General features: G+C 37.0%; 1 protein-coding gene across 3 annotated transcripts in view; it reads left to right on the forward strand.

Annotated features, from left to right (window-relative positions):
* The window catches only part of PAK1 (p21 (RAC1) activated kinase 1), a 192,419-nt gene that overhangs the window by 92,238 nt on the left and 75,116 nt on the right, over nucleotides 1-25,065 (forward strand). For all 3 annotated transcript variants that reach the window (XM_051987057.1, XM_051987058.1, XM_051987056.1), the window contains exon 2: nucleotides 12,156-12,363. In XM_051987057.1, coding sequence (XP_051843017.1) covers nucleotides 12,174-12,363 — 190 coding nt within the window. In that variant the 5' untranslated portion in view covers nucleotides 12,156-12,173. The remainder of the gene's footprint in view (nucleotides 1-12,155; nucleotides 12,364-25,065) is intronic.

Here is a 25,065-nt window from a genome sequence, read left to right on the forward strand (position 1 = left end):
AATTTCTTCATTTTATAGATGAGGAACAAAGGCTTAGAGGGATTGGGGGCCTTAACTATGTTCATGAGTGGTCAGAGATTATATTTAAATCTAAGTTTCTCTGATTTCCTAGTTCAGTTCTTTAGCTACTCTAACATGCTGCCTTGGTCTGTATAGTATGAACTCTGAAGCCCTGTTCAGATTCTGCATGGTTTGGTTTGGTGTGGTTTTAATCTATGATTCTTCTCATTTCCCCCAATCTCTGATTATTAATCTCCTTCATTTCCTTTAAGGTCCAGTTTTCTCAGTGAAACTTTTTCTGGCCACTATAAATAAACATATTCTATCAATCTCTCAGTCCTTCCCCAACTTGGCTTTTGGAACTATTGCTGCTCAGTTGTTTTCAGTTTTGTTACTTCAATTGTGTCCAGAACTTTGTGATCCCATTTGGGGTCTTCTTGGCAAAGAGACTGGAGAGGTTTTTCCATTTCTTCAACTCATTTTACAGATGAGGAAACTGAGGCAAACAAGATTAAATGTCATGCCTCACTCACACAGCTAAATGTTCGAGGCCAGATCGTCCTGACTTCAGGCCTGGCACTTTGTTTACTGTGCCAACCCTAAATTTGTATAGAGGAGCTTCAGAGAAGGAAAGGGACCTGGGTGAGTTCACCCAGTTGGTGGATAGCAGAACTGGGATTCAATATAGGTTTTCTTCCACTACATGCAGCTGTATCATATAATGTTAGAAACTCACATTTGCATTGTCCAACAAAGGGCTTTGCTCACAATTGAATTTAATGTTTGTTGAATGACTGAATGGAAAATTTGTCTGATGAGCTTTTTCTTTCTCTCTTTATGAATTATAAAATTTTTAAGTGCAGGAGCTGTCTTCTATTCATTTTTCTATCTTTCCCAGTGCTATGTTGGGAGAGTCGTTTACACACGTAATAACTCAGCAAGATTTTTGTTGAATTAAGTCAAGACTCGGGGCTGTGTTTGGGAAAGGCTTTTCATCACTAAACTTAAAAAGCTGAAGATGACTTCCACTTTGGCTGCTGTGGGAGAAGCATGGTGTTCACAGAGAGGGTCCTTCTGTGCTCTGGCCTGACTAGACCACAATGGAGTATTGTGTTCAGTTCTGGGTGCCATGTTTTTAGAAGGATGTTCTTAAACTGCACTTCCACATAAGAATGACTTGAATGAGAACAGAAGATAAGACTGTCCCATTATCTGTTGAATTAACTGAGGGACTTTGGAGTTTGAGAGATAAGCTAATTGCTTTCAAAATTTTGATGGGCTATCCTGTGTTTTTATTTTTTGGGAAAAAAATTTAAATGATCTTTTTGGTCCTAAAGGGCAGAATTAAAACCAATTAAAAGATAAAGTAGAATTTCCTTTGTTCCTGTCTCATACTGGAACTTGCTGCCTCTTTAGGTGGTGAATTCCCTGTTACTGAAAAAGTTCAAATAAGATGCTCTCTGTGATGGGCCAGAACGCTGTGCTTGAAACAAGGATTCTTACAAGGTGTTAAGTCAGTGGAATTGATAATACAATGGTTATCTAGTTTAGCATGGTGATTAATAGTTCTCTAGTTCAGTACATGAACTTAGTACTTAATATAGTTCTACAAGATTGACACCTATTCTACAAGATTCATCCTAGATGATGTAATTAAAATAGAGCGTATAAGCTAGGACAAACTCAGCCAGATTCATTCATTCTATCTCATACCACATAGTGGCAGTTCTGTCCTCCTTCATTTCTCCACTGAGACCGAGGCCCATCTGAGCCAGAGACAGACTCAGAAGGGAACTGGAACCGACTGGGGGAAGACAGTGGCTGGAGGCTGGAGCACAAGCTCTCAGATTGAGACAGACTTCAAGAGAGAGACCATGGTGATCGTCCTACTTCCCCCACAGAAACCAAGACACATTCTGGAGGACCTCCAGAAAGCTAGCCCAGGCTCCTGGCAAGAAAACTAGACTGTGAAAGAGAAAATAAAGAATTCGGACTTTATCCCTGGCTATTCTCATGGTGATTACTGTGCTGAAATGAAGGAGGTCCAGAGATCTCCAGAAAACCAACCAGAACACTACAGCTCTCCATTCTGAATTCCCTAAAGAAGGCTCTGCTTTTGCAAACTATCATCAGTAGGAAGTTTTCACTTACATTGAATTTAGAACTTCCTATCTTCATCAATTGTTTTTGGTTCATCCCTCTGGGGCCAACAGAACTGGTCTTACCCTTCTTCCTCATGAAAGTCATGAAAATATTTGAAGACAGTAAGAATGTCCTTTTTCAAGCATCTTTTCTTCAGGTTTAATATCCCTAGTTTCTTCATCCCATCTTTGTATAATGTTGTCTCAAGACTATTCCCTTCTCTGGACATTTTCCAGCTGCCTTTCTATAAGCCTGTGGTGTAGTCTGACCAGGGCAGCTTGTAATTGAACTGTTCACTCCCATGCATCAGATTCTGGGCTTTTCTTAAAACAATTTTAGGTGATATTAGAATTTTTGGCTGTCACACCATATTGTTGACTCATTTTGAACATGTAGGGCACTCAAACCCTCAGATATTTTTTAGGCAAAAAATTCTACTCACACCTCCCCCGCCATGTAGAACTTGTGAAGTTGAATTTTTGAACCTATCTGTATATTTAAAGACTTCCTATTACATTTCATCTTATCAGCTTGTGCCCATTGTTCTAGCTTGAGATATTTTGGGCTCTTAACTCTCTCATCTAATACATTGAGCATTGAGGTAGGGCACTGGTGAGAGCACTGAGTCTGGAGTCAGGAAGATATGAATTCAAAAGTAACCTCATTTACTAGCTTTGTGACTCATTTAACTCATATCTGTCTGAATTTTCTCAGCATTAGAATGGGAATAATAACAACACCTACCTCCCAGGGCTGTTGTGAGAATCAGTGAAAAGATGTTGGTAAAGCTGTCATTACAGTGCCTGTAGTGAGGATGAGGATGAAGAAGAATGATTTTATATCATGATAGTCTTACTATCCCTGCTTTTGCCTAAGTCACTTGTAAAATTGTTAAACAGCTTAGAGCCAGGAACGGCTACCTGACCTCTGGTTTTTCCTCTTTCTTCTTGTTATTCTTATTGGTTTCACCATTTCTTCTGTTCATCTTCCTGCTCCTCCTTCTCCATTTATTCCTGTTCTTTTTTTTTTTTTTTTGCTCCTTCCTTTTATTTCCCTCTTTCTGTTTCTCCTTCTTTTGTTATTTTTCTACCTTTTTTCTGCCTCTTCTTCCTCTGCTACCTCTTCTGATTCCTTTCCCTCTTTTTTTCCCCTCTTCATTGTAGTCAAGAGGTCTTTGTACAAATACTGAAACTGTTGAGCTTGAAGCCAAAGTCTTTCAGCACCTGCCTAAAGGTTTGGACTTCAATCTAATATCATCAATCCCAGATACCTTTCCCAGATGCATCAATATCATATATTTTCTGTAAGGCTTATGTCCTTTTTGTATTCATAGAATATCAGTTAAAAGGACTTAGAAGAGCATCTGATTTGGTCCATAGTCACTGCTCAACAATCCCTTCTAAACATTTCCAAAAAATGTTGATGTAGCCTTTGAAGACTTCCATGGGGAAAATCATCCATCTCTTTAGTCAGCCCACTCTATTTTGGGGAAGTTCCTTTATATTCTTCAAAATGCTTTCATATCCAACATTGTATGTTATCCCGAGAGTCATCGTGTGAACTGAGATGCTATTTATAGCTTATACATGAGGAAACTGAGGCAAAATTGAGAAGGTGACCAAAAAATAAACAAGTTAGAGTTGGAAGAGACTTTAGAGACCATCTATTTGCTCTTCATTTCACCAAGGAGGAAACAAACAAGAGAGAAGTGATCTGCTAAAGGACCCACAGCTGGCAAATGTTAGATCCAGAAGTGTTGACTCCCAGTTCGGTGTTCTATTTATTGAACTAAGTGGCCCAAGGGAAAATCCAGGATGCGAACTCAGGTCTCCCCCCTGTTAATCTAGTATTTTTTTTAATGTACTAGCCTAGAAAAATATAACAGTAAGCTCTCCCTGTGGACATGATTCATGCTTCTGGTAGGGGTTGGACTTGACCTCAGGTCTTTTTTGACTCAGCTCCTATGAGTCGATGAAAAGGTATGAAATTCTCTTTTCTCCCCCTCTCCATTCCTTCTAGCCTCTAAGAAATCTCTTCAGCTTTGTGGTGTTTCAGTAATAGTCAGGGGTAAAGGGCTATGAGCCAAACAGATACCAGGAAAAAAAAATCAACTATCCCAGCAAATACCCAACTGCAACATTCCATTGGGCCAATGAGCTACTCTAAACCTCCAGGCCCTGCCTTAAAATGAATAAAAGCAATAACAACTGCAGCTGCAGAAGTAACTGTTCATTTCTTTATTGTACTTTAAGGTTATGCAGGGACTTTGCTTTATAATAATCCTGTGAGAGGTAATAGGAAATTATTCCCATTTTATAGATGATGAAAGATTCTCAGAGAGGTGGCAGAGTTGATTTTTATTCTTCTAAAGTCAGATGGTTTATAAGTTTTAGAGCTGATGTACTATAGTACATTGTACTGCTGGTCTCTTCAGTTAGATTTATCGCTCTGGAGCTGGAAATGACTTTTGAGATCATCTAATAAACCCTTTTAATTTTATAGGTAAGACCAATGAAAGTGAAGTAATATACACCTGAGCAATATGTAAACTCCTTTCTGTTACTATTCAGTAATTGTAAGAGGTTTATCATCCCTGATTTTTGTAATAATCTTTTCAAGTCCTTGTTATATTTATCTAATTTTGAATTTAAAGGTAAATTTAAGTTTGAAAGAGAAGGTACTAGCATTTGAAGTTATCATGAAAGGCTCCCTGTAGAAGATGGTACTTAATTACATCTTAAAGGAAGAGAGGGACTCTATAAGGCTAAGGAGGGATTTCTTCCTAGTCTTGGGGAATGGCCAATTCAAAGGCATGAAGACTCACCATAGAGCCTTATATATAAGAAATTAATTGTAGGCAACAGCGAAGGAACCCACTGATAGAGATTGAAGACTTGAGAGAGTGGATGATTGAAGTTGGAATCTGCTGGAAAAACTGAAGAGGATGAAATCAAATACTTGTGTAGAATAATTTGCTTTGACAATGAAAAGGGCTACTTCTATTTTAAAGTTGGGAGAAAGAAAGAAAGAGTATGAGATGGTGTCAAGGGGTTTTGAGATGAAGAGAATGAATTAAAAATGAGTTCTATTAAGTAACCATTTTCTTCTAGTAAAGTTACAGGTAAAGTTCCCGGCTTGGGAGATGGGGAAGTATTGTATAAAATGGGCAGGAGGAGGAGGTCTAAGAGATCTTTAGTAGTAAAGATCCTTGGAATAGTTTCTGTGAGTAATAGAAAAGGATCATAGATTTAAATCTGAAAAGAACCTCAGAGACCATCTAGTCCAATGGCATCAAACTCTATAGAAGTAGATCCCTATGGGCTCGGTAGGGATTTAGAAAACAACAAATTTACACAATCTATGTTGTACTATATCTTTATTTTCTGAAACATTTCCCAGTTACATTTTAATTTGGTTGACCCATACTCAGGAGTTGTGCAGGCTACATTTAACTCTAGCCATGAGTTTCATATCTGACCTAGTTGAACCATCTTCTTTCTCCTCTCTCTGATTATAGATGAGTAAACTAAGGCCCAAAGAGACTTTGTTCAAGGCCACACAGGTATTAAGTGGCAAAATCAGGATTTGAATTTGTGTCTTCAGAATCTATTTGCAGTTTTATTTTCTACCGTACATCATATTTTTCTAAACTTGAGATTCTAGAATACTGTGCTTTGGTTCCTCAGGAATCCATTTCATTGTCTTAATAATTTCTGAAAATCAAGAAAGCTTTCTTCTTAAATTGGAATCCGTATAGTATTGAAAGTCTTGAATTGGAAGGCAGGAAACATGAGTTTCTGCCACTGATTCACTGTATGACTTTGGGTTACTTCTGCTTCTGAGTTCAGTTTCTTCTCCAGTTTATCTTTATCTATATATAATATTTTCCTTCCAATAACTTGTTAAAATAGTTTTTAAAACTTTTTAAAAAAAGTTTTGGAGGAATTGTAAAATGTAAATTGTAAAATGAGCTTGGATTAAACGACTTTAGAGGTCCTCTGAGTCTTGTTTTTTTTTTTTTTTTTTAAGGCTTATTGCTACTCAGATATTTTCCAAGCCAATATACTATATTAATGGTTTCTTCTAAAAGCTAGAGTCTTTGTTCTTATACTCTGATGTTTTGAGCTCTCTATCATCTCTTAATATTCTGTGCTACATTTCTAAGCTTTTTTCATGTCTGTCTTTGTTTTAATGTTATATGTTCTAAAGCCCTTTCTGTCTCTAATAGTTTTTGTTCTGAGCTTCCTTTTGGTTCTGACATTCTGATATAATTCTATGATTCTTTGTCTATTCCCATGGTTTTAAGCCTTGACCCCTTACTCTGTACTCTATGGAAAACAGCTGGTTACCCTCCTTTGTGTAATAATTGGAAGACTTTTTTTAGCTTAAATGTTATTTTTATTTTAGATAAATAAATTTTTAAAAGATATTTATTTGAATATAATATAAAAATTCCATATGCTTTTCAACATGTGCTTACATATATATTTACATAATAAAAATCTACTATTTATTGCCTATATATTGCCTATTTTCCAGCAATAAATTGAATTGTTTCTGCTTATGATTTTTATTCCATTTAGCCAGTCATCAGAATATCAGGGACTAATTACATGTAAATCTTAAATTTCATCTTCTGCTACCCATTTCTTTCCAATAGGAACAATCCCTCTCTATTAGGACCTTCCTCTGAACCTATATCTAGGGGAAATTGAACCACTTTGGATTAAAACTCACAGTCCTATACTCACCAACTATGTTTAATGCTATTGGAAGATACTTATTAAGTTACATTTAATGCTATTAGAAAACACTTATTAAGTTACTCCTTTGCCTTCTTGTTTTTCCTAGACAATTTTGCTTAGGTTTTTAGGAGTGTTTGTTTTACACATAGTACTACTATCCCAAAGAGGAAAGCTGTAGTGTTCAGCCTGAAGGCTTGTCCATCAGGGCACAGAGTTACCAAGATTCACTTTGAAATGTTCAATGAAATCATATTATCATGGAATCACAACATTGGAGAATAGCGTTACTGGAAAAAAACTCACTGATCATTTAGTCCAATCTCTTTTTAATTTTTTTTTTTAATCAGATGAAGAAACTGAGGTCCATGGAAAGGAAGCGAGTGAGTCATAACAAATTAGTGGCTAAACATGGATGAACCATGGGTTTTCTGACTTTTCAGGCCGACACTCTTAGCTTCCTTTGTCTTTGTTTAATAAAACATTTCACATATGCTAATGAGGAACTCCTGCCCCCAGCACTTGGGCATCCATCATTTGACAAGAGTTGTTGAATCTTCCTCTTTCACCACCCTTTCTTCTTTCTGTTCCTTTCCTTTCCATTCACATAGACGTCACCTTAGTTCAGGTCCTTATCATCTCCAGAAATAATCTTCTAATCATCATCCAGTCTCTCTTCCTTCAGTCTATCCTGCATTGTTTGCTAGAATAATTTTCCCAGTGCACAGATCTGCCTGTGTCATTCCCCTTCTCGCCACCCTCTCCTTCCCACAAAATTTAGTGTTTCCTGGCACCTAAAGGTTCAATTCCAGATTTCTTACCCTGGCATTCAAGTTGCACCTTTTTTCCCCCTATAAACCCACCTTTCTAGCCTTATCTTCTATTATTTTCCTTCATGTATTTTATGATTCAGCCAAACTGAATCACTTAACATTCCACCAATTCTATCATGCCTTTGATCATTCTGTTTGTTATGTGTGGAGTTCCTGTCTCATATGTCGTCTCCTCCAGGAAACTTTTGTTTTTATCTAAGTCAGTAATGATTCTTTTAGTTTCTAGAGTTCTTGTAGCCAGATTTTAGTCCATACTTCTTTTATACACTTATATTATAATGTGTTATAGTTGTTTGCATATGTATTTATTTTATTAAAAACCCCATTTTGTCCCTAACTTATTTGCCTTTTTCTTTCTTTTTAGTGTCACTTATATTTTGTCACCTAAAGCAAATTCCATATATAATTATGTAAAACATTTCCATATTAGTAATTCTGTATAAAAAGACTCAAATTAAAAAAAAAAGAATTAAGAAAGAAAGTGGAAAATAGCATATTTCAGTGTGTAGTCAGGCAACATCAGTTCTTTCTCTGGCGGTAGATAGTATGCATCATTATTAGTCCTTTGGGATTGCCTTAGACCATTGTATTGCTGAGAATACTGAAACCTTTCACAGTTCTTTATTGTAAAATATTGGTGTTACTGTGTACAACATTCTCTTGGTTCTGCACACTTCACTTTGCTTCAGTTCATGTGAGTATTTCCAGGTTATCTGCCAACTCTTAACATCCAGTTTTCTGAGATTCATTCCAGTCTACACTTTTTTAAACATTTAGTTTTCTGAGGTTCCTTCCAGCTCTTTCCCTATTTGGGCTTTGTTCCAAGTTCTAAGTTAGAACTTTAGCCCCTCTAGGTCTGTTGTTCAGTAATTATCTCAACTTATATGTATATCAGCTGTATCACTACTTTGAATATGGATAGCGGAACCTCTGTTCCTCTATCAGTCATACCCAATCTGCCTCAGACTCTGATTAAGTTCTTCCTGTTAAACACTCATCCAGTCATTTGGTCCTTAACTCCTCCCTCAGACTCCATTCTTTTATTGGCATGAAGACATTTATTGATGCCATGAACTTGAATTGCTTGTGAGAAGTTACATCTCCTGGAACCTCATTTTGTCCATCTGTCAAATGAGTATAACTGACTACTTCCCTGTTCCTACTGAGACCTAAGAGCATGCAAGGATATTACTTGGATTTTAAGGTTTCCTGGAGAAAGGTAACACTAGTCATGTGGAATTTCTTGATTTTTACTGTAGAGTGGTCCATGCATAATTAATACATGAGTATAATTAGTTGTTCATAAATTATTAAAGCTCTCTGGAACTGAGGAGGTATTGGGAAAGTATGGTCAATCCATCACCTCATCATACTTCAATTATAATTAGTTTTGAAATCTTATTAAGGAACATCCACATTTTGCCAAGACAGGATAGCATCTCCAGAATTTTGGCTTAAGGCCTAGCATTGCCCATCACTGCCCTTTTGCACTAGTAGTTCATCCTTCTTAATCCTTGGCATATTGACATAACAAGGGGGATTTAAGGGCATAAAGTTCTATGGAAACATCTTCATTTTGTTTCTTTGTAAAGATCTTTCTTTCCTTTGTTTGGGTTTTGAGTGTTTTCTACTCCTAGTTCGGTGTAGTAGAAAGAGGGTAGGCTTGGAAACCCCAAATCTGGGTTCTAATCTAAAGAGATACTCATAGGAACAGATGACTCAAGTCTGTTGAATTTAGATTTAATGGGGATCCAAGAGAAGCTGCAAAAGTACTGGATGAAGCATCCATAAGTAGACAACAGTTTGGTGGAAAAGGCAGGAGATTCCAGTGGATGGCAAGCTCAGTTATGAGTCAACAGTGTGTCACAGTATATACAAAAAAAAAAAAGTCACATGAGTTTAGGCTTAGTCTCTAGAGTAAGGGAGATGATTGTCTTGGTTTCTTTCATCAAGTCTAAACTTGGAACTTATGAAGAATATCTTCTACAGTATCTTTTTTTGCCTTTAAATTTTTTAAAAATTGATTTTGAACTTAAAGACTCAGAAACACAAAGAACATTTCCTTGTTCTTGTACACAACACCTTAAGGAAATGTTCAATCCTTTTTATCCTTTGCTTGAAGGTAGCTACTGATTGCTAGCATTGAAGGACTTTACAACTATTATCTCATTTGAACCTCACAACAATGCTGTAAGGTAGGTGCTATTATGATTTTCCTTTTACATTTGAAGAAAATGGGAAGAGTAGATTATGTGACTTGCCCAGGTCACACTGCCAAGAAGTGTCAGTTTGGAGCTAGATTTAAACCCATCTTACTGACTCCAGATTCAGGACTCTCTTCACTGCATCATCTAGTTGCCTCTAATGTAGGGAATTCACCCCTTCTTTTTATTTTATAAAGCAGTAAGGGTTGAATAACTTACTCAGTGTCACATGGCTGGTAATGTCAAGTGTCTGAAACTGGATTTGAGCTCGGATATTTCTGACTCCAGAGCCTGTGCTGTCTCCCGCACCGCCTAGTTATCCCAGATTCATCCCTTCTTGAAGGAGGCAGCCCATGCCTTGGATAGGTCTATTCATTGGATAGATGTTTTCTTCCCTACTCTGACTTAAGTTCACTATTATTTCTTAGACAATAATCTGGATTTTTTTTCATGGTGATTGCTGGTTTATAGAATAGTCCGATCCTGTAGCTGTCATTGAGTACTTCTTACATCCCTATTTGGGCTCTAGCGCATGTGCAATGAGGTAGCATTGGGAATAAATCCCACATTTTCTGACTTCCAAGCCTCCAAGTACTTTTGAATTCCTAGCAAGGAGTCAGCTAAAAGTGATTTAGAAAAGTAAGACAAGACTAGTCGGGTGAAAAGTGTACAGTATTTGGAATAAGAAGACCTAGATTTGCAATCTGACTCAGCCAGTAACTTTGCCCTTGATGAGCAAATCCCATCAGCTCTGAGACTTAGACTGCCAAACGGTGATCACCTCTGCCTTCCTAGGGCTATGCAAAAAGCCAGTAAAGGACTAGTTGGGAAGTACTTAGTAAGAATAAGATATGGTATAAATGGGAGAATTTTCAATTTTTATGAGGCTGAAGCTAGGCCTGGAATAAGTCATAATTTGCATTTCTATAATACTAGAAGATATTAAAAACTCTTTGCATACCTTATTCCATCTGAACCTCACAACTTTTTGAGGTAAGTACAGGTAGTAAAGATAATCTTCCTATTTTGTAGATGAGGATACAGATTTTCAAGAATATAAAATGGGTTTAATCCATGTTCACACAGCTAGAAGTCATTGGTGGTAAAATTCAAACGTGGATCTTCCTAACCAAATCTAGTCCAGTGCTTGGCTCAGTGCCTAATACATAGTAGGTCTTTAATAAATCTTTGCTGACTGATTGATTGACTGTATTAATTCACTGTGCCATGCTGCCTGGAAAAATGGGTGCAGATATAAACGTTTTATTCATGTCTGAGTCATGATCCCTTTTTTTTTTTTTTTAATAGTCACAAGGGCCTTTTATTGTCATGAAAAGACTCACTGGCTAATCAAAGTGATTAATTACATTATGGGTTGTAAGTGAAGTAGATTATTTAAAAGTCAGAAGGAAGAAGATGAGGGGAAGTTAGGGCAGGATCTAGAAAGTTAGGAAGAAGTACATGGACTTACATGAACTGATGCTGAGTGAAATGAGCAGAACCAGGAGATCATTATATACCTCAACAACGATACTGTTTGAGGATGTATTCTGATGGAAGTGGACCTTTTTGATAAAGAGAGCCTTAATTGATCAAAGATGGACAGAAGCAGCTACACCCAGAGAAAGAACACTGGAAATGAATATAAACTGCTTGCATTTATGTTTTTCTTCCCGGGTTATTTATACCTTCTGAATTCAATTCTCCCTGTACAACAAGAAAACTGTTCGGTTCTGCACACATATATTGTATCTAGGATATACTGCAACCCATTCAACATGTAAAGGACTCTTGCCATCTGGGAGAAGGGGTGGAGGGAGGGAGGGGAAAAATCGGAACAGAAGTGAATGCAAGGGATAATGTTGTAAAAAATTACCCTGGCATGCGTTCTATCAATAAAAAATTATTAAAAAAAAAAAAAAAGAAGTACATGGTCCTTTTTGAGGGTTTCTTGGCAAAGATATAGGAAAAGTTTGCCATTTTCTTCTCCAGCTCATTTTGTAGATAAGGAAATTGAGGCAATCGGGGGGGAGTGATTTTTCCAGGGTCTCAGAACTAATCCTTTTCTGAGACTGCATTTGAACTCACGTCCTCATGACCACAGGTCTGGTGCTCTATCATCTGTGGAATCATGGTGTTTAATTTATGTTTTGATTCTTTGTTGATTCAAAATATTGAGGTTAAATTTTGTTTCTTTCTCTCTTTGTTCCTCTTTTCCCTGCTTCCCATTGTAGTAGCGGTTCCTTGTGAAGATGTCCAATAACGGTGTGGACATCCAGGACAAGCCTCCGGCCCCTCCGATGAGAAACACCAGCACTATGATTGGAGCTGGCGGGAAAGACGCTGGGACCCTGAACCACGGCTCCAAACCTTTGCCTCCAAACCCTGAGGAGAAGAAGAAAAAAGACCGATTTTATCGCTCCATCTTACCAGGCGATAAGAGTACGTGCATCATTTTGTTCCTTTCTCTCCCTCTCTAAGTTGTTTGCTTTTTAGAGAGCAATTTCATTTAGAGACCAGATCCAGAGTTCCATTTCAGCCACTAGCTCCATGTTTCAATTGCAATAAAATCAGTTAGTTCACAAACATTTATTACATGCCTACTATGTGCTCAGTACTGGGCTACGTGATGGCGATACAGACAAAAGTGAAAATCTTTGCCTTCAAGGGACTTACTTGCTACTGGAGGAGACATATACTTCTGGAGGAGACATATATACATATATATGTCTCCTCCAGTAGCAAGTAAGTCCCTTGAAGGCCCTTTGTCTGTATCGCCATGTATATAAATAATATATTCAGTAGAAATGCAAAGTAATTTTCAGAGGAAGGTTTCTAGTAGCTGAGAGAGGGGAGGAATCAAGGAAGGCTTCCTGTGGGAGGTGTTACCTGAATTGATTCTTAAAAGATTAAAGGATTCTAAAAGGCAAGTGAGGATTGAAGGTAGTCAGTACAAAGGGTACCTCTGGCCACAGAGATGGGAGATAGAGCATCACATTCAAAGAACATCAAGAAAATCCCTTTGACTGGATTGTATTGTGCTGGAGGTAAAGTATTTGACAACATGTCCCTAAAATCTTAGTGTGGTTTTAAGCTATTAAAATTTAAACTTTTTGGTCACATTGTATAATGACTTTAGAAAGAATAGATTGGGGCTAACTTATGCAAAACTCTAACTGCCAAATGGAGCATGTTATACAAGCTGTTCCAAAAGTCAGTAATGAACTTTAATAGTTTATATAAACTATTTCACAGAGTATTAAAGTTTCTCACTGCACTAAAACTTTTGGAACAGCTTCCATTTGATCATAGAAACAATAGAGACCTCCAAAAGGCTATTGAGTAGGTGACATAGTAAAACTTGTGGTTTAGAAGAATCAGTTTTTAATTGAATGGAGATTAGATCAGAGTGGGAAGAGATATGAGAAAGCAGGGGGTCATTGTAATAATTTGGGTGAGAGATAATAAGGATCTGAACTGGTATGGATGGAGAAAAGAAAATATTCAGGAGATGTGGTGCTAGAAATGGCAAAACTTACTAAGTAATTGGATATATAAGGTAAAGGAGTGCAAACTTGAGGTTATTTTGAAGTTGGGATCTTAAGAGATTAGAAGGATGGTGGTTCCTTCAATAGAAATAGAGAAATTCAGAGAAGAGGTGTCTTTATTTATTTGAAATGTCCAATAGACTGTTGTTGATATGAAATTGTAGCTCAGGGAAAACATGAAACTTGATGTATAGATTTTGCAATAATTAACATATAGGTGATGAAGAAATCCATGGGAGCCAATGAATCACCGTGGGGGAGAATATCTAGAGAAAAGAATATCTAGGAAAGAGTTTTGGAGAAAGGAGCTTGACATGAAAGAGAAGTGGGCAGAGAAGACTGAGGACTGATTAGCCATGTTAGAGGAAAAATAGGAGAGAAGAATGTTACCAAAATCCAGAGAAAAGAGACCAGTCAAGAAGGAAGGATGATCCAGGGGCAGTTAGGTGGCAAAGTGGATAGAGCATCAGCTCTGAAGTCAGGAGCACCAGCGTTCAAATCCAGTCCCAGACATTTACTAGCTCTGATGCTGGCAAGTCACTTAACTCTAATTGCCTCACAAATAGAAGAAGAGAGGGTAATTAATAGTTTTATACTTGTGGGAAAGCCAAGAAAGATAAAGACTGAAAAAAGGCCATCAGATCATCGGTAACTTTGGGGAAAGCAGTTTCATTTGAGTAATGAGGTTGGACAACAAATTGCAGAGTGCTTAGAAATGAATGAGAGGAGAGTAAGATTAGAAAGTAGAAAACTTTCTAGGATTTTATTTACTGAGAAAGGAAGGAAAGATGCAGGACTGTGCTTAAGGAGATAATAGCATCTTATGAAGGTTTATTTTTTTTTAAGATGAAAGACACTTGAGCATGTTTGCAGGCGTCAGAAAAGGAACCAGTAGATTAGGGAAAGGATTGGAGATTTAAGAGGGGAGAAATGATTGAGGAAAAGATCATTTATTGGAGAAAGTGGGATCAAAGGCATATTTAAAAGGGTTGATTTTGTGGAGAAAGACCATAAAAGCTGATTTTTGTGGAGAAATGTGCCTCAGTTTCCTCATCTGTAAAATGAAGTGGCTGGACTCAATGAAATGCTAACATCCTTTTTGTGATCCTATGATCTTTTGCACATTTTTAAGTCCAGGTTACATTCGGATCTTTTGTTCATTTGCAGCTGAGTGATGGTATCCTGAGCACCATCCTCTATACTTAGATTGCCATTTCTAAAGACTCTGAAAGCTAGGAAGAAGAAATTGCCAGAAAATTTTGGAAAATGTTAGTAACCTACTCATGGCCATTAGATAGTAAAGATTTTCTGTTCAACATCATGAACAAGTTTCTACACCAAACTTTAACTGTGGAAGAAAGAAAACTGTTCTGGAATGAGAAGTGATGGGTTCAAATCTAGTTCTGCTCATCACTATCTCTATCACTGGGTCTTGGTTTTTGCCTCTATAATTTGTAAAGGATTGACCTCATAAGACAAAGATTTTTAACAGAATCTGTGAATTTTTTTTTTTGCATTTAATATTTCATTATGTATTTTTTTCTTTTAAAATTTTGAGTTCCTAATTCTCTCCCTTCCCCTCTCACTAGAAAGCAAGTAGTATAATATCAATTATACATGTGAAATCATGCAAAATGTATTTCTACATTAGCTATCCTTAAAAAAAAAAAGCCAGAAAAATAAAATGAGAAAATTATATTTCATTTGTAGCCAGTTCATCAGTTCTTTCTCTGGAGGTGGGATAGCATTTTCATTATGAGTCCTTTGGAATTATCTTGGATCATTTCATTGATCAGAATAGCTAGTTGGTCATCATGAGAATATTGCTATTATTGTGCATGATGCTCTCCCAGTTCTTCTTACTTCATTTTGCATTAGTTCTTCTATGTCTTGCTATGTTTTTCTGCCATTTCATGTTAACTTTTTAAAAATAAAAACATTTCATTAAGTATATTTCAATATAATTTTCTTTGCAATCCTATGTTTTTATTTTGTGCTACAAAAAACATGTTTCTGAGAAAGTATCCATATGGTTCATTAGTTTGACAGATGGAGTTCAGAACCCCCCTCAAAAGGTCAAGAATTTCTAGCCCAGATAATTTTAAAGGTTCCCTCTAGTTCCAAAATGTAGAATCCTAAAATCTTTGGAAATATAATAATTCTTAAGACATTTTTTAATGAGAAAGGTTTCCCATTGGCAGCTTTCTTGTATGTTAAAAACTAATCATAAATATCATACAAGTCAACTATTGTTAATGAGCCAATCACTTGGTATATGTTGAACCAGTACTATGTACTAGATACTGTGGGGAATACAAAAAATGTAGAATTGTTTTAAGCATTAATTTGTTTTTTAAAGCATCAATAATTATATGATTTTAGAACATTTACTCATAACCATGTGGGTTTTTCCCCATCTTTCTTTTTGACTAGGATTGTATTTTCATTAGTATAAGAAGCTTCTGATGAGAAATATTTTCTACCAGTGTAAATTGGCATTTTCTCTTCAATCTATAGGGAAGGGGAACAAGAAAATAAGCATTTATATTGTACTTACTGTATGTAGGCAATGTATTAAGCACCTTACAAGTCTATTCTCATTTTGTCCTCACAACCACTCTGAAAGGTGCTGTTTTCTTGTTATTCAGTTGTTTTGGCCATGTCCAACTCTTCATGACCCCATTTGGAGTTTTCTTGCCAGAGATACTGGAGTGCTTTGCCATTTCGTTTTCCAGATGAGGAAACTGAGGCAAACAGGGTTAAGTGACTTTCCCAGATTCTCACTATTAGTCACTGTCTGAGGCTGTATTTGAACTCCGATTCTCCTGTACCACTGAGAGTTTTCAGGGCTCCTGAGTCAGTTTGCCCACGCTTGCAGAGACAGGTCATGTCTTGGAAGCCAGCTCTCTATTTACTTCAAGACAATGCCTCTCAATGTGTGTGGCATTTTATGCAATTTATTATTTCCCCATTTCACAGATGTGGAAACAGACTAAGAAATTCATTAACTTGACATTCATAAATGGTGCGTGAACTCAGGTGTTCTGAAGTCAGTGTTCTCTTCATTGTACCACATGGATATATTTGTATTCCCAAGAGTAGAAATTGATCCCAAGGACCAGAAGGTTTCTAATTTATTGAATAGACCTTCCACAGAGGATTTCTTAGAAAACCTGGATAAGAATGCCTAGAATGAAGTGAAGGGATGGGTGGTGAACTATATCAGTGGAAAGAATATCCAGATCAGTGAAACTAATGATTTTTTATAGTGTTAGGATAATGATATTGGTAATTAGAATACACATTCCTTTTCTTCAAATAGCTTGCACTCTAATTAGAGAGAAGAGACTTTTAGCTATCAATTAAAGGGCAATGTATTATTTAGAACAAGAATATTTTAACGTGTCAGCAGAAACCAGTATCAGCCGGAGAAGTTAGGGAAGATGGGGAGGGACTGGGACTTTAACTGGTTCGTTGAAGGGTGTTTTGGAGTTGGTTCCCCCACAGCACTTAGCCCAGAGCTAGATTTCCTGTAGGCCTTCATTATGAATTGGATAGATGGATGGACGGCTGAATGAATGAAGAAAATAGTTTTTGCCTAGACTATGTGAATAGAACCATTTTAGTCCTAAGCTATGTTGTTATAAAGCCCCACAGTGAAATATTAGCATCTGGGTTGTTCTAGTCAGGCTCTGCATATTCTGGTTTGTCTCAAAGTGACACTGAAAGATTTGGTCTGGAATTTTTCCTCTGACTATATTTTCCTTTTGAAAAATATTTCTAAGGTTATTTTTTTCTTTTGGTATATAATTCTTTTTAATATTTTTATTTGCAGTTTCAAATTCTCTCTCTCCCTTTTTTGAGTAGACAAGAAATACGATACCCATTATACATATGAAATCATGCAAAACATAGCCTGTATTTTCTTTCCTGAATGGGGAAACTGTTTCAATAAGGGAAAGTTTAGTAAAGTTAATTTTAAAACAGTTCCCTGAAGCCCTGTTTACCTTCTCCAGTTTGGAGCTATTCCTTGACTTTGAATCAGCAGAGCAGAGTTTGTAAGAAACAGTGTTTTGTTCTTCATCAGAGCAATAAAATCATTATTTTTAGGTGTGTGGTTATGGCAAACAACAGTGCTTTTGAGCTGATTCAGCTGCTCTCTTTAAGTAAGTAGAAAGAACAAGGCCTGGGAGTCATAAGTCCTGGTTCCACATTTGGCTCTGTGACCCCAGTTGGATTTAAATGAAGCAGAGTTGCACAAATTCATCAGCCCCACTCTCTCTTCCAGAGGTTTGGAGTCCAATGACAATATAGAAGTCATGATTTCAGCTCCTTTGAAGCTGGATCATATCCACTATACCATTCATTCTATCTGATCCCTTAAATTTCAGAGAATGCTAGAATGTTTAGACTGGAGAAAATAGTATTTTTGTATTTGTATTATTGTAGTTTTCTTATTGTATTGCTGTAGTATTATAGTTTTCTTATATCTGGGCATAATTGTAGTTTTCTTGTATCTGGGCAACTCTTAGGCTTGCCCTGACGGCAGAATTAATAACAAGAGCAGAAGTTATGGGGAGATCCAGTAGTGGATCTAGGTACTTCATTTTAATTGAGTTTCTCATCATTGTTGTAGGTGTTTAGTCACTTCTAACTTTACGTGACTCCATGGACAAGTTTACTGGATTTTCTTGTCAAAAAATCCTGGAATCATTTTGTCATTTCCTTCACCTGTATGCCCCCATGTTACAGATGAGGAAACTAAGGCAAACAAGTTGAAGTGACTTGCCCAGGGTCACACACCTAGTAAGCATCTTAGGTCTTTTTGACTTTAAACCCAGTGCTTTATCAACTCGATCACCTGGCTGTTCATCATTGTAGGGATTTAAACAGGTGCTAGATGATACCTTTCAGGGAGACTTTCTACACTGGATAGGATATTTATCTAGATTGAGTCTTTGGAGACACAGATTTCAACTTGCTAGAAGGTAAAAATATAATAATGAGATTTGTCCAAAATTGGAATAGGCCACCTTAAAAAATGATGAGTTTGCTTCATTCTTCACTTTCATCAAGATGTTGAAGAGTGGGATTCCTATTCAGGGTGGGAGCTGGCTTAAATGCTCTCTGGGGCACTTTACAACTCTTTTTTTTGTTGTTGTTTTTGACATCTGTGTTTATTGTGTGAATGAACAAATTTTCATACTCCTGATCTGGGAAAATTCCTCTTTGTTGTGTGTGTCAATAAAAGCTTTTAATTTTCAGAATACATGGAAAGATAGGTTTCGACATTCACCCTCACAAAATCTTCTGTTCCAAGTTTGTCTCCCTCTCTTTCCCACCTCCCTTCCCTAGACAACAAGCAATCCAATATTTGCAACTCTTTTTCTATAACTAGTAAGATCCTTTCCAAAACAGAGATTCTGAGGATATTGTCATATGTCAGTATCCATTCCTTCCACATGCAATTTTCTTATTAAGCTTGAACCCTTTAATTAGTATTTCTAGTTATCTTTTAGCTCCCAGAAGTGGGTTTCCTGCCCTGAAGATGCTGCTCCAAGGAAAGGTTTCATATCTTGGAAAGTATCAGGTTAAACCAATGCCTTTTAGATTCGAAATAAGATGCCCATATCACCCCCACATTGGAAACCTGATCATAACTACTCAGGTTGATTGGTTGGGACTGTGGGGGGCAGATGAGGTACCTGGATCGTTCACTTCATGAATATGTAATTGGCTACCTGTGGGAGAAGGTTCTGTTTCCTGTCTACCAGGTTCCTGGGCATCATGGACACCACAGATAGTCCATAATTCAGATCCAGATTCAGTAATTTTATAATTATTTATCAAAGACAGTAGTACAGAATTCAACAACTTTCTGGACCATTTAAATAACTTTTAAACAGGATTTACTACATCCATTCTCAATCTTCCCTGTCTTTCATATACAATAGCCTTTTAAAAACAAACTGTGCAAATATCTTCAGTGATTCCTTTTGCCTTTTGAATAAAGTTTAGATTTTCTTACCTGGCACTCAGAAAGTCAGTATGGTCTAGTAAATAGAATACTGGTCTTAGGGTCTGGAAAACAGTACATAAAACTAAGTGAAAAGTGGGGGGTGAGAGGGTGTGGATCGGGGAGGAAAGTGGGGGGGGATAAGAATTAACCAAGAAGAGCAGCTGATGGACAAGGAAGCATTTACGTGGAAAAGTTAGCAAAGAATTTATTGCTCCATTGCTTCACTCTGTAGCTCTCCAGAGAAAGGCAACTGAGAATGCTGAGGTTTTGAGCATTGAATTGAATTCAATTGAATTGAAAGTGGACAGTCTCTATGTGAGGATGAAATTGCAGGTGATGAACATGTCCTGTGGGAGACATGATATTTGTAGAATGGAAACAAAACAGAGCAGCTGGAAGAAAATGAAGAGTTATATGTCATATTATTTCATGTAATATAATTATGCATATTATTGAGTATTGTAATTATATTTGCATGTTTTATCTCCTTTGTAGATGGTTAACTCTATGAAAGTGAAGGATGTGTTTTACTTAACTATGTCTAGAGCACCTAGCATTATGCCTGGTACATAGCAAGTGTCTAATAATTGCTTTATCTTCTGCAAAGTCCATCATAAAGGACACAGTAGAAATACATACATATATATGTATATATTTTGTTGTTGTTGTTGTTGTGGCGATTGAGTGACTTGCCCAAGGTCACATAGCTAGGAAGTGTTAATGAGGGCAGATTTGAACTCAGGTCCTCCTTTCTGGGCTGGTGCTCTACCCATTGTGCACAGTAAATATATAATAAATGGTTACATTCAATAAGTCACTGATACAACCAATTCACAAGCATGTCAAATACTGTGTTGGGTGCAGCAAAGATGTCTTTGTCATTGTCGCCAAGCTCATGGAGCTCACTGTTTCATAACGATAATAAGACCCAAACACAGAGTATTCTACTTGGTGATGTAGTTTCTAGCATCCTTGGTTTTGAGCTGGAGAGATATCAGAGCCATCTAGACCAATCCCATCATTGTGCAGATGAGGACTCTCAGAAGAGTTTGGTGACTCTGCCATGGTCACACAGCTAGTAGTGGAGCACCAAATCCAGAACTCCATGCACCAGAGCACCATGCCTCATAAGTGCTGAAGATACATTAGAAGTGCTTTTTGGAGATAAAAGGAAGGAATGATTATTTTAATTTTTTTGTCTTTTAATGTTTTAAAATTTTCATCAAGTATTTTCCATTTACATGTAAAAAAGTTTTTAACATTCATTTTTTTTTAAATTATAGCTTTTTATTTACAAGATATATTCATGGATAATTTTTCAGCATTGACCCTTGCAAAACCTTCTGTTCCAACTTTCCCCCTCCTTCCTCCATCCCCTCCCCTAGATTAACATTCACTTTTTTTTCTTTTTTCTTTTCTTTTTTTTTTTTTCTTTTATAATAACTTTTTATTGACAGAACCCATGCCAGGGTAATTTTTTTACAACATTATCCCTTGCACTCGCTTCTGTTCTGATTTTTCCCCTCCCCTAGATGGCAAGCAGTCCTATATATGTTAAATATGTTGCAGTATATCCTAGATACAATATATTAACATTCACTTTAAAAAAAATTTGAGTTCCAAAGTCTCTCCCTCCATCCTGCCCCTTTCCCTATGCCTTAAGAAGACAAATAACATGATATTGATTATACATGGGGAGTTACAAAAAATTTCCACATACAAAAAATGCAAGAGAAAATACACAAAGAAAGTTTTTTGAAAATATGCTTCACACTGCACCCAGAATTCATCAGTTCTTTCAGGAGGTGGGATGACGTATTTCATCCCAGGTCCTTTGGAATGGCCTTGGATTATTGTCTTGAATAGAGTAGCTGTTGTTGTTAGTATATACAATGTTCTCTTAGTTCTGCTCATTTCACTTTGTATCCGTTCATATAGATTTTCCCAGATGTTTCTGAAACCACCGTGCACATAACTATTTCTGAATAAAGGAACTAGGCCTTATTAGTCTTAAACTAAATCAATAGGGTAACTCACATTTCTTTAACCCATTTAGGGTTTGAAGACATATCCTCACAATACCCTTTCAAAGTAAAGAATGCAGGTATTATTAGCCCTATTCTACAGATGATGAAACTATGTTCCACAGAGAGAGGCAGGATTCAAATTCAGGTCTCTGAGTTCTGTCCTTTCCTTACTTCACATTGACAGCCTAAGGTAAGCAGAGAGGAGGAAAGGGGAAGGAGAAAAAGTATTCTTTGCTTCCCTTTCTGTATTTGGAATTCATCCCTGCCGTTTCCTTTCAAGTCTACCTCCAATGCCATCTCCTCCAGGATACATGTCCTGATTTCTCCAGTCTCCCATTCACTTTGTTTTACCTCTGGTAATATTCATTTCTTATCCCTAGCAGTAATGGCAGCTCTACTGTGAGGTCACACACACCTGAGTTATGAATCTCTTCTGTTGCCAACACAGTGCACATAGTAGATGCTTAATTATTGTTTATTGGATTATGGTGAATGCTCATTTTCAGCACCCATTCCTCTGCTTATTCTGGGTTGGATTAAGGAAGGGGATCAGATTTGCCAGCCTGCCTTGTTCTCTGGATATTTATCCAACTTGCTCTGTTTCCCCTGAGTGCCAGCCAGCTGGATTTTTATGCTAATGTCTTACTCAGAGATAAGTGTCTCTCAGCCTGTTGAATCCCTCTGTTCTCAGAAAACATGTTTGACAAGTTACTAGATAGGGACTGTTAAGTGATCTCAGTTCCCAATGGGACATGTTCTTGAGAGTTCTCCACAAAGCAAAAGAAGTCATAGGATTTGGAGCTGATGGGAACTAAAGATATTGTCTAGTCTAACCCTTTCATTTTATAGACTCTTGAGGAGAACTGACTTGTTTAGGGTAATCCAGGCAGTAAATAGCAAAGTGGTTAAATATTTTCTGCTACTTCTTTTGCCATCAAATCTAGTTGATTTCTTCATTGTTTGGATGAAAAGTAGAAGATGGGATGATATGGTCAATATTTCTGGAATAGATATTATAATTTTGTTTCAAAATTAAAAACATTTTTTAATTGACATTCATTTTCTCACTCTGACTTCTCCCCCATTGAAAAAGAAAAACAAAGTCCTTATGATATTTTGCATAAAGAAGAAAAACAAATTTCCAAATAGAAATTAAGCATTTATTATGCCTGCCACTGTGCTAAGCACTGGAGATATGAAAACAAGATAGTCTATAACAGAGCATACATTCTAACAGGAGAGGACAGAACACGAAGGGGAATTGGAAATGGGGTGGGGAGGGGAAGATAGTGTAAGCTTCAGGATAGTATCATACTTAATTGTACAAGGCTGCCATGGAAAGTAAGCTGGAATAAGGTAGTAAGCAGAATAGAGTTTCTGGGACTCCCTAAAATATGGCAGGGTCTAACCTGTCACTAAGTGGACCTCTTGGTGGAGGAAGCAGAGACAAATCAGTCACTGTGCAGGCCTCTGGGTAATTGCACTATTGGCCATACCCAAAATGCATGTCCTATTCTTCATCTTGAATCCATCATTTCTCTTAGGAGTTGGGTAGCATGCTTCACTATCCATCCTCTGTAATCATGGCTGGTTGGTTCTTACATTGATCAGAATTCTTAAGTCTTTCAAAGTTGCCTTTATAATGTTATTGTCATTGTTTTTCCCAGATCTGCTCATTTCACTTTGCATTGGTTCATACAAGCCTTTTTCTCAAGTTTCTCCCTTTTGTCATTTATGAGCAAATACCATTATTGGATTCCCCACTCTAGATCAAGTTCCCAAAGCTGCCAAAGTAATCCTCCTCAAGCACAGATGTGATCTTGTCATTTCCTGATTAAAAATTGTCAGTGGTCCCCCTTCTCTTGAAGGTAGAATACAAATTCTTTAGCCTAAAACTCAGGCCTTCCACATTCTGGTTCTGACCTACTTTTCTATTTCATGTTATTTTTCTCCTTGTTCTGGCCAAACTAGGGAATGATCTGTTTCCCAAATGTGACATACCACATTTTCTCCCTTTTCTCCCATGCCAGTGTTGGACATTTATACAAGCTTTCTCTTCCCCAGTCCTTTATTTTTGCTTTTTTGGACTCTCCTTTTTTCTTCAAGGTTCAGCTCTGCTCCTTCTTCCTCTTGGAAACTTTCCTGGATTCCCCAGCTGTTAGTGCTTTCTCAGGCCTGAAACATTTCTAGAGCACTCACTCTTATCTCTCTTGTCCTCTTCACCCTCCACCTTGTATTGTGTTTCTATGAAACATTACACAAGATTTCTCTACTAGAATATAAACTTCTTGAGGGCAGAAACTTTCATTTTTGTCTTTGTATTTCTGGTGCCTCGAATAGCTTATTGTATATCAGGGGTGTTTGATAAATATTTGTTGAATTACATTTAATCCACTTGCCCCAGTTTCATCCTTATTCTCTTTGGGTCAAAGTTATTCCTCCCTAAGTAAGAGCTCCACCTCTCAAAAATAATTTGGTAAGTATAGCATTTGGAAAATGAATGGATGCCCATCAATTGGAGAATGGTTGAGTAAATTGTGGTATATGAATGTTATGGAATATTATTGTTCTGTAAGAAATGACCAATGGTATGAATACAGAGAGGACTGGCGAGACTTACATGAACTGATGCTGAGTGAAATGAGCAGGGCCAGGAGATCATTATATATTTCAACAATGATACTGTATGAGGGTGTATTCTGATGGAAGTGGATCTCTTCGATAAAGAGAGCTAATTCAGTTTCAATTGATCAATGATGGACAGAAGTAGCTACACCCAAAGAAAGAATACTAGGAAATGAATATAAACTGCTTACATTTTTGTTTTTCTTCCCTTTCATTTATACCTTCTGAATCCAATTCTTCCTGTGCAGTAAGAGAACTGTTCGGTTCTGCACCCATATATTGTATCTAGGATATACTGTAACCTATTTAACATGTAAAGGCCTGCTTGCCATATGGGGGAGGAGGTGGAGGGAGGGAGGGGAAAAATCGGAACAGAAGTGAGTACAAGGGATAATGTTGTAAAAAATTACCCTAGCATGGGTTCTGCCAATAAAAAGTTATTTAAAAAAAATAAACTAATTTGATTTATTAAAAAAAAAGATAAGTATAGGATTAAAACTATAAATTTTAAAAAAGGAAAGACTATTGTAATATCACTGGGAGCAGTGTAAAAATTCCCAAATGTTATCAAACTTTCCTTTTTCCTTTATTTCTGGGCCCAAATTGTTGTTCATCTATTATATCGTCATTGTTTATCTAAGAGTATTGATGAACCAATTCTATGGGCCATCGAACTACATAAAGTAGTGTGGATCTTAAGTATTCTTCATCCACTTGATTTTCCCTGTGTGGATAGTTAAGCGAAATTTTCCATTCTCCTCATGGCCAAAGATTTATTAAAGACTGATGTTTTCGTATTCCTTTTGAAGAAAGGATTACTCTTTGAAGTGGGAGCATGTTTATAGATTTAGAGCTGGAAGGGAACTCAGTGATGATCTGGTCCAAGTCCTTTCTTTAAGGAAGTACTTGAAATCCAGAGGCATGA

Source organism: Antechinus flavipes, chromosome 3, assembly GCF_016432865.1.
Source record: "Antechinus flavipes isolate AdamAnt ecotype Samford, QLD, Australia chromosome 3, AdamAnt_v2, whole genome shotgun sequence".
NCBI classification, from domain to species: Eukaryota; Metazoa; Chordata; class Mammalia; order Dasyuromorphia; family Dasyuridae; genus Antechinus; species Antechinus flavipes.